The sequence below is a fragment of the Terrapene carolina genome, unplaced genomic scaffold (genome assembly GCF_002925995.2).
Source record: "Terrapene carolina triunguis isolate 2854851 unplaced genomic scaffold, T_m_triunguis-2.0 Scaffold391, whole genome shotgun sequence".
Taxonomy (NCBI): Eukaryota; Metazoa; Chordata; order Testudines; family Emydidae; genus Terrapene; species Terrapene triunguis.
Genome location: NW_020664742.1, coordinates 252,046 through 265,022, shown reverse-complemented (window position 1 = coordinate 265,022; position 12,977 = coordinate 252,046). Strand labels below are relative to the sequence as shown.

General features: G+C 45.1%; 1 protein-coding gene across 1 annotated transcript in view; it reads left to right on the top strand.

Annotated features, from left to right (window-relative positions):
• Positions 1-12,977, top strand: part of DIP2A (disco interacting protein 2 homolog A) — a 211,677-nt gene that overhangs the window by 196,024 nt on the left and 2,676 nt on the right. Inside the window, exons 35-37 of the mRNA XM_026658023.1 lie at positions 736-810; positions 1,567-1,741; positions 4,981-5,104. Coding sequence (XP_026513808.1) covers positions 736-810; positions 1,567-1,741; positions 4,981-5,104 — 374 coding nt within the window. The remainder of the gene's footprint in view (positions 1-735; positions 811-1,566; positions 1,742-4,980; positions 5,105-12,977) is intronic.

Below are 12,977 nucleotides of genomic sequence, written 5' to 3'. Positions count from 1 at the left end.
GTCATCTGTTGTTTTCTGCGTGTGGCAAAATAATAATTTGGTTTCCTCACTGCAGTAAATCCACCAATCTGGAAAGGACTGTTGGTTTGACCATGTGAGTGGGTATGATCTACCCAGTTGTCCTTTTCAGTGTAATGGATTAACTACATATTAGAAACATTGTTTGCATATGTCCTGATCAATAATATGACCAAACAGCCCAAATCACTGAATTGCTTTTGTTCAAACTTTGCTTGATTTGTACATTTCATGAGATCTAAGAAACAAACCAAGTTTAAATAAATCAGTTCAATGGTTTTAAAGTTAAAAACATGGGATGGGGATTGAATCATACAGTGAATGGATTTTTAATTTGAAGCCACCATGTGAGATTCTCACCCCAGCCCCTTTACCCTCCATACTATCCTGGAGATCCTGCCTTTACTTAGCCTCCCCGCCCCGGGGCTGCACCGGCTCCTGGAGCAGCCCAGAATCAGGATAGTACAGTGCTGGCTTACAGCCACCTTAGCCTCTGCCCCAAGAATGTTAGAGGCAGAGCACAGACTCTCATCCATTTCTCTAGGGTTAAAGAAACCTTACACACTTTTGCAGTCATGCTTTATAGAGAACAAGGGGAGTGAGAGAGCCTAGAATTAATCTCCAGTCAAAGTATTGAACTACTGAGTTCACCAAGAGAGAGGTGAGTTTAAAAAATGAACATGACTTTAACGTTGCGATATTTGTTTCCTGTTGCAGATTCTGCCTGGCGTAAAGGTTATTATAGCACACACTGAAACTAAGGGACCTCTTGGAGATTCACATTTGGGAGAGGTAAAGGTTTGATGCCCATGTAGTCACTATACTTGTAATGACTTTATATATATTTTAAAAATAAATGTCTGCCTGATTGATAGTGGGATAGAAATATCACTTTGTCAGTCCAAAGAGATGAGTAAACCAGGATAGCTGAAACTTTATAATAAAACCAAGTAAAATGTTGACATGCCTAAGCAGATTTCTGCATGCCCTGTCTTATCCTCCATTCTGAACTCTGAGGTAATCCTTGCTTGCTTACAGACCCATATCTAATTAGCAGCCCTGGGTAAAATAAATGTCCCACCATTTCTTTAGCATTGCCTGCCCCCATCAATGCAGAGGATTGGTTTAATAGAGATATTTCCTGATTTTATACAGATCCCTATTTTACAAACAAACAAAGCTTTGTGTGGTATTACATACAGTGGGGCTCTCTTAAACCGGCAGGCCTTTTTAATGGAAGAAGCCTGTTAAAAGAAATTCTTTTCCATGCACCAAACTGAAAGAGATCCATTTAAGTGAGCTCTGCTGGCCTCTGAAATGTATTTTTAGTTGCATGCACTGAAGATGCTTTATTTCTACTACTTTTAATTTTACGTGCACTGGAAGTTTATTCTCTTTAAATATCATTCTTGGCAGTTCTTGGGCACCAAGATTATCAGTGTGACAGATTTCTATTGCATCAGGAAATTCTTCTGTCTAATTATGGCAAAATAACAGTGTCTGTATATAATGCCATGGGGGTCCCTCGTGTTATGTTTTATTTCCTAGATTTGGGTGAGTAGTCCACACAATGCTACTGGTTATTACACAGTCTATGGAGAAGAGGCACTGCACGCTGACCACTTTAGCGCTCGGCTGAGTTTTGGAGACACACAGACAGTATGGGCACGGACTGGGTACCTGGGCTTCCTGCGCAGAACAGAACTTACTGATGCCAGTGGAGGTGAGATAGAAAAACAGGTCTTGGTAGTGTCATCTAACATACAGGGGCATTTGTTTGTAACACCTTATGTAGCTGAGCAAGCAAAGAGTAAGTCTGTATTATTATTTATTTGTATTACGGTAGCACCTAGGAGCATGGACCAGGCCCCATTGTGCTAGGTGCTGTACAAACACAGAGCAAGAAGACAGCCCATGCCCCAGGAAGCTTACAATCGGAGTATAAGATGGGTACAGACAGATGGACAAGTAGAAGGAAATAATGAGACAATGTTGGCTAACTAGACAGGACAGACAGGGTGAGGGAAGGGAGAGAACACACCAGAAGAGAGAACAATGTGATGGCAGCAAGGGTCAGGTTAGTTCCACAGGGTTCCCTCTCCCCCCTTCCCCCAGTGGGTTTACTTAGGAGGGGATCAGCTAAGTGGAAAGAAAAGGGAAGGGACTGGATGAGTGGGACAGCACAGGGGAGAAGGGGCAAATGTGGAGTGAACATGGGCGGCGCGTAGCATAGGCAGGGGATGGCTCTGCCTCCCCACACAGCCCTGCATGGTTCCACCCATGTTCTGCTCCAAGGCCCCCTCCTCGCCAGCCACTAGTTGGCTCCAGCCGAGGCAGGCTGCTCCTCTTTTGGGAACCCTGCTGAAGCTAGGGTGGCTGACCTGCAGCCAAGACTTGGGGTGGTTGGAGCTGCCCAGCGCTGGGGGGCCCCCAGTGGTGGGGCTGCCTGCCTGGCGCTCCAGGATTGGAGGGGGGCCATGCGCCACCCAGTGCTCCAGAATTGGGGGGGTCGCAAGCTGTCCAGGACTGGAGGTGCTTGGGCAGCCTGGGGTCCTTTGGTCTTTGGCGGGGGAAGGAGGGCGGGAGGGGCCGGCCGGGGCGGGGGCGAGCCTTCCCAAGCCCATGGTTCACCCACCACCCATGGGAGTGAAGCCACCGTGGAGAGACTGGGGGAGGAGGAGAGTGAAGCAAACAGCCAGTCAGCACAGGGGAGAGAAAGTCAGAGACATGTCAATAGTCTGTAGAAAATTAAGGCCCCTATCCTGCAAGATGCTGATTGATTTCAGTGAGAAATAAGAAATATTCAGTTTCCCAGGAATCCGGGCCCTTAATGTGCACTTGTTCATTGAATGTAATGATTCTGAATAATCAGGCAAAATAGGTAATGCATCTGCCCAATGTACTATTTTAACAATGTGACCATCTTCCTTTTTATTTTGGAATTGAAATTGGGAGACTAATAGCACTGACATATCCGATGGGTATCACATGTGCTACTCCAGTCAGCTCTGCCAGGCACCGCATTCTTCACCTGTGGATAACTCACGTTCCAGTCTTCATCCTGAGATTTCTACTTATACCAAATTATCTGGTGCTTCTGTAGCATGCACAAGTGGGAATATTTTCCCTGTTCTCCAGAGGTGAAAGCCTACTACACTAACCCCACTGTAGCCGGTCCAATTTAGAAAATTGTGTGAATCTGGTAAGTCTCATTCAACATCTGGTACCTGTTGTCATGCTGTCTGGAGTGGCTCACAACCGTGAGGGCCTGTCTCAGGGCAGACTGTCCGTAAACAAGGGCAGACATCCTAAACTGGCGGTATATTCTATAATTAGATTTCACCAAGCCAATAACAAATGTGAACTCCGGTATCACGGTACCAGTCTTACTATGGAGTCACAGACAGTCCCCTTAGCCTCACCAGTCTATCTTGCCACCCAGACAAAAATCGCACCACAGTAGGTTTCTCCCAGTCCTAAGAGACCAGTCATTCACCCCAGATCAATTGGTATTCCAGACCTTACACCAAAGACAACACTGGCAGCCAATTCTATAGTAAACTAACTGAAGGTTTATTAGCTAAGAAAAGGAAATGAGTTATTGAAAGATTAAAGCAGGTAAAATATATTAACAGGTGAGTCACAGTTTGTAACTCCAAATGGTGGCAGAGATGTAATAAACTGCCAGTCTCCCAAAACTTATTTCAGGGCACCCAGAATAACTCTGGAGATCTCCACTTTGCATCTGGTACACTTCCCTGTCCAAGATAGTCCAGAGATTAAGGATCTTTCTTTGAATCTATATTTATAGTATCTTCACACACAAAGCAAGCTGGCAATGTCACTACCCACGTGGGTTTTTCCTTTGTTGAGGATGGGTGAGAAATGCACTTAGACTTTTTACCTCCGACCATATACATGATGGCCACTGGCTTTGAAATTAGCATTTTGTGTTAAAGTCCTTCGTTAGCATTTCACAAGATTTCTTTGATGGGTAATTTAGTTACAAGGGTATTTACCATGTAAATGTTTGCTATTACATTCTGACAGGAACAGATAAGTAAAAACAATACAAGTAACATTCCACTAGTTTTTATGAAGGTTAAACATCTGAATACACACTTACACCTTTAACACTTGGATCTATACTAACGCACAAGTGAATTGACTCATAGACTCATAGACTTTAAGGTCAGAAGGGACCAATATGGTCATCTAGTCTGACCCCCCGCATGATGCAGGCCACAAAAGCTGACCCCTCCACTTTCCCTTAGCTCTGCTGTTGAAGTCTCCAGATCGTGATCTAAAGACTTCAAGTCGCAGAGAATCTTCCAGCTTGCGACCCCTGCCCTATGCTGCGGAGGAAGGCGAAAAACCTCCAGGGCCACTGCCAATCTACCCTGGAGGAAAATTCCTTCCCGACCCCAAATATGGCGATCAGCAGAACCCCGAGCATACAGGCAAGATTCTCTAGCCAGACCCTCATTTTACCAGCAATGGCCGTAATTGCCTAATTGATTAGAATCACGTAATCCCATCAAACCATTCCCTCCATAAACTTATCTAGCCTAATCTTGAAGCCAGAGAGGTCTTTCGCCCCCACCGTTTCCCTCGGAAGGCTGTTCCAAAATTTCACCCCTCTGACGGTTAGAAACCTTCGTCTAATTTCAAGCCTAAATTGACCTTAATACTCTGACCTGGTCTGCCAGGCCACACTTTTTTCAATGGGTAACTCTGTACAGTTCAGCAGATCTCATCTTGAGTCACTAAGAGGAGCGCTGAGCTGGCTCCTAAACACAGGACGCTCTGCCATTTGGGAGAACTATCTATTACATGCAGCTTCTCCTCCTAGGAAATGGGCCGTGAAAATGTTAGGCCAGATGATTAATGGACATGCATGTGAATTTGAGACTTTCTGTTTTTCACATTTATTGATCACCTAAATGTCTTCACTGTTTCCAGAGAGGCATGATGCCCTGTATGTGGTAGGCTCCTTGGATGAAACACTGGAGCTGAGAGGAATGAGGTATCATCCCATTGATATTGAGACCTCTGTGATCAGAGCGCACAAAAGTATTGCCGAATGGTAAGAGGTTCAGAGCTATAGGCATTTTCAGTTAAGACATTTTTCTTTGTGTCCTTTTCTTTTTTTAAAGCATCAAAGCCCAGATTTTGCAACCAAGAATGCTCCATAGGCAACTTGCCAGGAGCCCTCAGCCACCTTATTTGTTTATGCTTTTGTCTGACAGAAATAAAAAGAAAATAAATTGCCTGTTAGATCAATTAGCTAGGAGTGAAAACAAATGTAGGCCTGCACAGATTATGGACCTAGTGGATAGGGGGGTCCTAAAATCGTAAAACTGCAGGGCTGGAAGGGACCTTGAGAAGTCATCAAATCCAGCCCCCGGCGCTGGGGCAGGGCCAAGTAAACCTCGACCATCCCTGACAGGTGTTACTCCAACCTGTTTTTAAAACCCTCCAATGCTTTAATTACCCTAATAGTTAGAAAGTTTTCCGTAATATCTAACCTAAATCTCCCTTGCTGCAGATTTAAGCCCATTATTTCTTGTACTACCTTCAGTGAACATGGATGAAACAATTCATCCCTGTCCTCTTTATAACAGCCCTTAACGTATTTGAAGACTGTTATCAGGTCCCTGCCCCCCCCCCCCCCCCCCCCCCCCCCCCCCCCCCAATCATCTTTTCTCAAGACTAACCATGCCTTTTTTTAACCTTTCCTCTAAGCCTTTTATCATTTTTGTTGCTCTCTTCTGGACTCTCCCCTATTTCTCCACATCTTTCCTTAATGTGGCACCCAGAATTGGGGACACTACTCCACCTGAGGCCTCACCACTGCTGAGTAGAACAGCACAATTACCTCTTGTGTCTTACATATGACACTCCTGTTAATACTTCCCCAGAATCGCATTAGCCTTTTTCACATCTGTATCACATTACTGAGTCATATTCAATTTGTGATCCACTATAACTACCAGATCCTTTTCCAGCCAGGTAGTTCCCATTTTGTAGATGTGCATTTGATTTTTCCTTCTTAAGTGAAGTGCTTTCCACCTGTTTTTACTGAATTTCATTTTGTTGGTTTCAGGCCAATTCTCCAATTTGTCATTTAGAATTCTAGTCCTGTCCTCCAAAGTGCATGCAATGCCTCCCATTTTGGTGTAATCTGCAGATTTTATAAGCATATACTCCACTCCCATTATCCAAGTCATTAATGAAAATATTGAATAGTACCAGACCCAGAACTGATCCCTGTGGGATCCCAATAAATACACCCTCCCAGTTTGACAGCGAACCCTTGATAACTACTCATTGAGTACAGTCTTTCAACCAGTTGTGTATCCACTTGATAGTAATTTCATCTACACCACATTTCCCTGGTTTGCTGGTGAGAATGTCATGTGGGATTGTGTCAAAAAGCCTTACTAAAATCAAGATGTATCACATCTTCTGCTTCCCCCGTCCACTAGGTCCATAATCCAAGGAAAATAGATTGGTTTGACATGATTTGTTTTTGACAAATCCATTCTGGCTATTCCTGATAATCCCATTATCCTCCAGGACATGCGAATTGATTGCTTAATAATGTGTTCCAGTGACTTTCCAGGTTTCAAAGTTAGGGTGACTGGTCTGTAATTCCTTGGGTTCTCTCTGTTCCCCCTTTTAAAGATAAGTACTGTTAGCCCTTCTCCAGTGTTCTAGGACCTGCAGGAGTTCTCAAAGATAATTATTAACAGTTCTGAGATTGCTTCAGCCTTGAATACATCTCACTTATCTAATATTCTTTAACCTGTTCTTTTCCCTATTTTGGCTTGTGTTCCTTTCCTTGTTAATATTAATTGTGTTAAGTATCTGGTCACCATTAACATTTTCAGTGAAAACTGAAGCAAAATAGGCATTAAACACCTCAGCTTTCTTAGGGTATGTCTTCGCTACCCACCGGATCGGCAGGTAGTAATCGATCTATCGGGGATCGATTTATCGTGTCTCGTCTAGACACGATACATCGATCCCCGAACGCGCTCCCCGTCGTCTCCAGAACTCCACCAGAGCGAGAGGCGGTAGCGGAGTCAACGGGGGAGCCGCGGTCGTCAATCCCGCGCTGTGAGGACCTGAGGTAAATCGAGCTAAGATACTTTGACTTCAGCTACGCTATTCACGTAGCTGAAGTTGCGTATCTTAGATCGATTCCCCCTCCCCAGTGTAGACCAGCCCTTAATGTCATCAGTTTTTAGCTCTCCTTCCCTGCTAAGTAGAGGATCTATACTTTCCTTTATCTTTCTTTTGCTCCTAATGTATTTAAAGAACTTCTTCTTATTGCCTTTTATGTCCCTTACTTAGGTGTAACTCATTTCATGCCTTACCCTTTTGGATTTTGTCCCTACATGTTTATGCTATTCTTTTGTACTCGTCTTTAGCAATTTGACCAAGTTTCCACTTTTTGTAGGATTCCATTTTGATTTTCAGGTCACTAAAGAGCTCCTGGTGGAGCCATAGGATATGTCTACACAGCAAAGAAAAACCTGTGACTGGCCCATGCCAGCCAAGTCTGGTTGCGGGGCTGTTTCATTGTTGTGTAGACTTCCAGGTTGGGCTAGAGACCCAAGTTCTGGGCCCCTCCCACCCCACAGGGTCCTAGACCCTGGCTCCAGTCTGAGCCCAGAAGTCTACACAGCAACAAAACAGCCTCGCAGCCCGAGCTCTACAAGCCCAAGTTGGCTGGCATGGGCCAGCTGTGGGAATCTAGATTGCTGTGTAGACATACCCATATTGGCTGTTACTAGTCCTCTTGTTTTTCCTTCGCATTGGGATAGTTTAGTAGTTCTGCAATTTCACATTTGAGTTCCTTCAGAACTCTTGGGTGAATTCCATCTGGTCCTGGTGACTTCTTATTGTTTAGTTTATCAGTTTGTTCCAAAACCTCCTCTAATGACACCTCAATCTGGGCAGTTCCTCAGATTTGTCACCGTAAAAGAATGGCTCAGGTTGGGAATCTCCCTCACATTCTCAGTCGTGAAGACTGATACAGAGAAATGATTTAGTTTCTCCGCAATGGCCTTATTGTCCTTGAGTGCTTCTTTAGCATCTCCATCATCCAGTGGCCCCACTGGTTGTTTAGCAGGCTTCTTGCTTCTGATGTACTTAAAAAAAAATAAAAAAAAATAAAAAATTGCTATTACTTTTTGAGTCTTTGGCTAGCTGCTCTTCAAATTCTTTTTTGGTCTTCCTAATTATATTTTTACACTTCATTTGCCAGAGTTTATGCTCCTTTCTATTTTCCTTAATAGGCTTTAACTTCCACTTTTTAAAGGATGCCTTTTTGCCTCTCACTGCTTCTTTTACTTTGTTTAGCCATGGTGGCACCTTTTTGGTTCTCTTACTATGTTTTAATTTGGGGCATACATTTAAATTGAGCTGCTATTGTTGTGTCTTTTAAGAGTTTCCCTACAGCTTGCAGGGATTTCACCTTTGGTGCTGTACCTTTTAATTTCTGTTTCACTAACTTCCTCATTTTTGTGTAGTCCCCCGTTCTGAAATTAAATGCTACCGTGTTGGGCTGCTGTGGTGTTTTCCCCGCCATAGGGATGTTAAATTTCATTATGTTATGGTCACTATTACCAAGCGGTTCAGCTATATGCACCTCTTGGACCAGATCCTGTTCTCCACGTAAGACTAAATCAAGAATTGCCTCTCCTCTTGTGGGTTCCAGGACTAGCTGCTCCAAGAAGCAGTCATTAAAAATTTTTTGACACCTTAATCTCTGCATCCCATCCTGAGATGACATGTACCCAGTCAATAGGGGGATAGTTGAAATCCCCCATTATTGAGGGTTTTTTTTATCACCTCTCTAATCTCCCTGAGCATTTCACAGTCACTATCACCATCCGGGTCAGGTGGTTGGTAGCAGGGCCGGTGCAACCATTTAGGCAAACTAGGCGGCCGCCTAGGGCACCTAGTGGTTGAGGGCGCCTAAAAGCCCGCTCAGGTGAGGAGCTGGAGTGGAGGTGAGCTGGGGCGGGGGGGGCCCCGCCTGCAGTAACGGGGGGGGCGCACAGGGGAACCGATCCTCGCCCCAGATCACCTCCACTCTGCCTCCTCCGCTGAGCACACAGCCCCCGCTCTAAGTCTCCTCCAATCGGCGCTGCAAGCCTGCGAGGGGAGGAGAATTAGAGCGGTGCCGGCGTGCTCAGCGGAGGAGGCAGAGCCGAGGTGAGCTGGGGCGGGCTCCCCTAGCAGAGTTAGCTTCCGCGGCGGGGGTCTCCCCAGGCGGGTTTAGCTGCCGCGGGGGGGGCTCCCCGGGCGGGGTTAGCTGCCGCAGAGTGGGGGGCTCCCCGGGCGGGGTTAGCTGCTGCAGAGGTGGGGTAGCTACTGCGGGGGGGGCTCCCCGGGCAAGGGGGGCGGCGGGCTCCCCGGGTGGGGGGCGGGGTTAGCTGGGTGAGGGGGGGCGCGCAAGGTGGAAGTTTCGCCTAGGGCGCAAAACTTCCTTGCACCGGCCCTGGTCGGTACTATACCCCTACTGCTATATTCTTATTATTAGAGCATGGAATTACTATCCATAGAGATTCTATGGTACAGTTTGGTTCATTTAACATTTTTACTTCATTTGACTCTGCTTTCTTTCACATGTAGTGCCACTCCCCCACCAGTATAACCTATTCTGTACTTCCAATATATTTTGTATCTTGAGACTTCTCCCACCAAGTCGCTGAGATACCAGTTAAGTCATAATTTAGTTTATGTACTAATACTTCCAGTTCTTCCTGTTTATTCCCCGTTCTCCTTGTATTTGTGTATAAACATCTAAAATGTTGAGCAGGTTCCCTCACTGATTTCCTCTTGTTGTTCCTGTAACCCTATTGTAATTTTCCATGGCCCCAACATCTAACCCTCTGTTAACGTCGCCTTTTTTCCTAGTTAGTGGAATAGCAAACTTTAACTGGCCTTCTCTGTGGGCTGGTCCTCCATAACTAACATATATTGTAGCTAATTGAAAGGCAGTCTAAGCACTTTGTGCTACATTTATCTTTGAGCTACGCCATATGTTTTGCTCCTTCTGCGTAACGAGAGCATAAATTTCACTTGCTTAGTTAAATGATCAGTTAAGAAAAGAACTTTTTTTAAAGTTGCATCCAAGTAGAAACTTTGAGAATTGCTTGTATCACAGTTTGATTTGAAAATTATTAGTAAATTTGTGTAGCCTTTAGTTTTGGTGTATAATTTGTGGTCTTCTCAGATACTTCTGTATTTTTATCAACATACGTAAGCATGCAAAATTATTTGAGTTTACACATTCTTTTTAATTCAACCTGTTTTAATGGTCTTTTACTCCATAGTATGCTATCAAATAAAAAGACACATGTCACAGAGGTCAGGATGGTGGGGAACTCTCTAATTAGCTGCAAGAACCCTATCATGAAAACCCCCCTTTCTCTTAGCTTTCCCAAATAATTGTCTTTGGAAACTGATATTTCCCATGTTTGATATCTAGTCAAAGGTGATATTTATGATTGAAAGTTTGAGGAAAATGCCTTCAGAGATTTGATTTGCAGGAAAATGGAGGTGAAGGTGGGAACTACAGTTCTGGCGCTTAAAATATTCTAGCTGCTTTCTAGAGCATGACTCCAGCAAAAATGGCTGGAGCCTGGAAAACCAAAGCCATCATTGAGAGAGTCCTCTTCATGATTTGAAAAGAACCGCTTGTGTGAGCTAGGGCATTTGTAGCTGGCATTGTGAACTTGTGCAATAGACTTCCCATGTTCAATCCGAAGAGCGTGCGTAGATTGATGCGGTCTGCATGGATCAGCAGCTTCCATTGTGAACACCTCTCAAACCGGTTAAAAAGGAAGCAGTCAGGCTTTGCCCAACTGCAGCCTCTTGATCTGTGTGTTCCAACTCTGGAGCCACCAGCTCTCTTCTCGGTGTGAAATATGTTTGGCAGTTTTAAACCTTTAGGCTAAAGGCTGGGATTTTCAAAGGAACCTAAGAGACTTTGGCACCCAACACCCATTGAATTTGGTGAGATTTGCGTGCTTTGCTCCTTTGAAAAGCCCAGCCTTAAGCAACATCAATCACTCGTTAGGCCCTTAGGCTATGTCTACCCTTGGAGCTAGGGGTTTTCAGCTCCCATTCATGCTAGCTGTTGTTGAGCTAGCTTGCTAGAAGTAGCAATGCAGGTGGGTTAACACAGGCAGCAGTCAGTCGGCACAGGCTACCCTCCCCCAGTGCAAACCCACCTGAACCCCTGGATACCTCAGAGTGGCTAGCTCAGGTTACTGCAGCTACACAACGATTTTCAACTTGGTAGCTCAGTGAGAGCGAGCGTGGGGGGTATGCCTACACATGTTGGGAATCACACCCCAAGCACATAGTGTAGACATGGCTTAAAACCACTGTAAGGCTATTTAATAACAATCTAAGTCATTAGATACATACCACAAAATATGTACTTAAAAACTCAGTTTGAAGGAAGAAAATATGGAGCTGGAGGGCTGGATTAGAGGTACATAGAATCCCTTAGAGATTTCTTGTGTTGTGCATTTCACATTGTACATGCTGAGTGTACAATGCTAATAGGTGTATTTGCCATTTGCTGATAGCGCCCTTTCAGTCTAAAAGTGTGGAGTTTACTGATGGTGTTTGTGGATTGGTGGCTGTCTCCCAGGCACCCCCTGGTGGCCTCAGGGCAGCCCTGCAAGCGGTCCCTTGTCTCAGTTTCCCTTCTTGATTCCTCAGATAAACTTAGTACAGCTTCTGGAGTATATAAATTGACCTTCCATGGGGTTAATTTATTACAGAAGTCTCACTACCATAAACCAGAATCCCTCCAGCACAGTCCAAACAATGCATTCATCCCAACAGTCCAGCACCAAGTACAGCTCTGATGTCTCTCACCACGCCCAGCGCCCAGTTACTGCTCTTGCGTCTCTCACCACACCCCAGTTCCTCCAGCTGGGGTGCTTCTCTGTCCTGTTTCCTTGCCAGGCAGGGCTCCAGCTCTTGCCTGGAGACATCAGTGGGCTCACCCCTCCATCACTCCCCAGCCGTCAGCGGCCCTCTGATTTCAGCTCTCTGACTCGGAGAGCCAGCAGGCATCTCTCTCTCTGCTCCTCTCAGCCTTCAGCCCTCTCTGGCCTGGGGAAGTTTGTAGGTGACCCCCTGCCTTCAGCTTTCACCAGCCTGCTCTGGCTTCACTGCTCACTAGGGAACTCTCACCGCTCCCCCCTTCAGTGACAGCCCCTCCCGCTGAAGCACTCCGCCCAGCTGTGCTCTGCCTCTGAGCGCGCTCTCTCTCTCTCCTGTTCTAGATCCCTTCAGCTCTTCTCTCTCTGATTCTGGAGTCTCCCTCTCAGGACTCTGACCTCCCCCTTTGCCTTTGGGGCGTCTCCCATGTGCAGGGGCAACTCCACCCTCCTCATTACACCAAGTGAGGACACACCTGGGCTGCAACAGGAGAGCTGGGCCTGGTCTCATTTAAGGGGCCAGTTACCCTGTTAGTGTTTAGTCGTTATAAAAGAGAGAGTTTCCTTTTTGTTCCTTGGACAGTCTGGATACATTAAATGCAAAATAAATAAAAGACTGTAAATAATTTGAAATCAAGAAACAAGAAAGTTAAAGCTGAACATTCAGTCTTAACTCTGTCCCCGTGTATTTATGCATTACAGTGCAGTCTTTAAATTCATGGTTACCTGTTATCTTAGAGGCACATGAATGTTTATAGGAGAAAAAAGATATACTTCGATATTTAATATGTTGTTTGGACAATAATAAAAGATAATCAGGAGGTGGCAGAGTCAGATTTTGTTCAACTATAACTTCCACTTTTACACTTTTGTTTCTTATATACTTAGTTTTATATCAACAGAGTTTGTTCACATTTATTGTATTAAGTGACAAAGAGTCCTGTATCAGAGGGGTAGCCGTGTTAGTCTGAATCTGTAAAA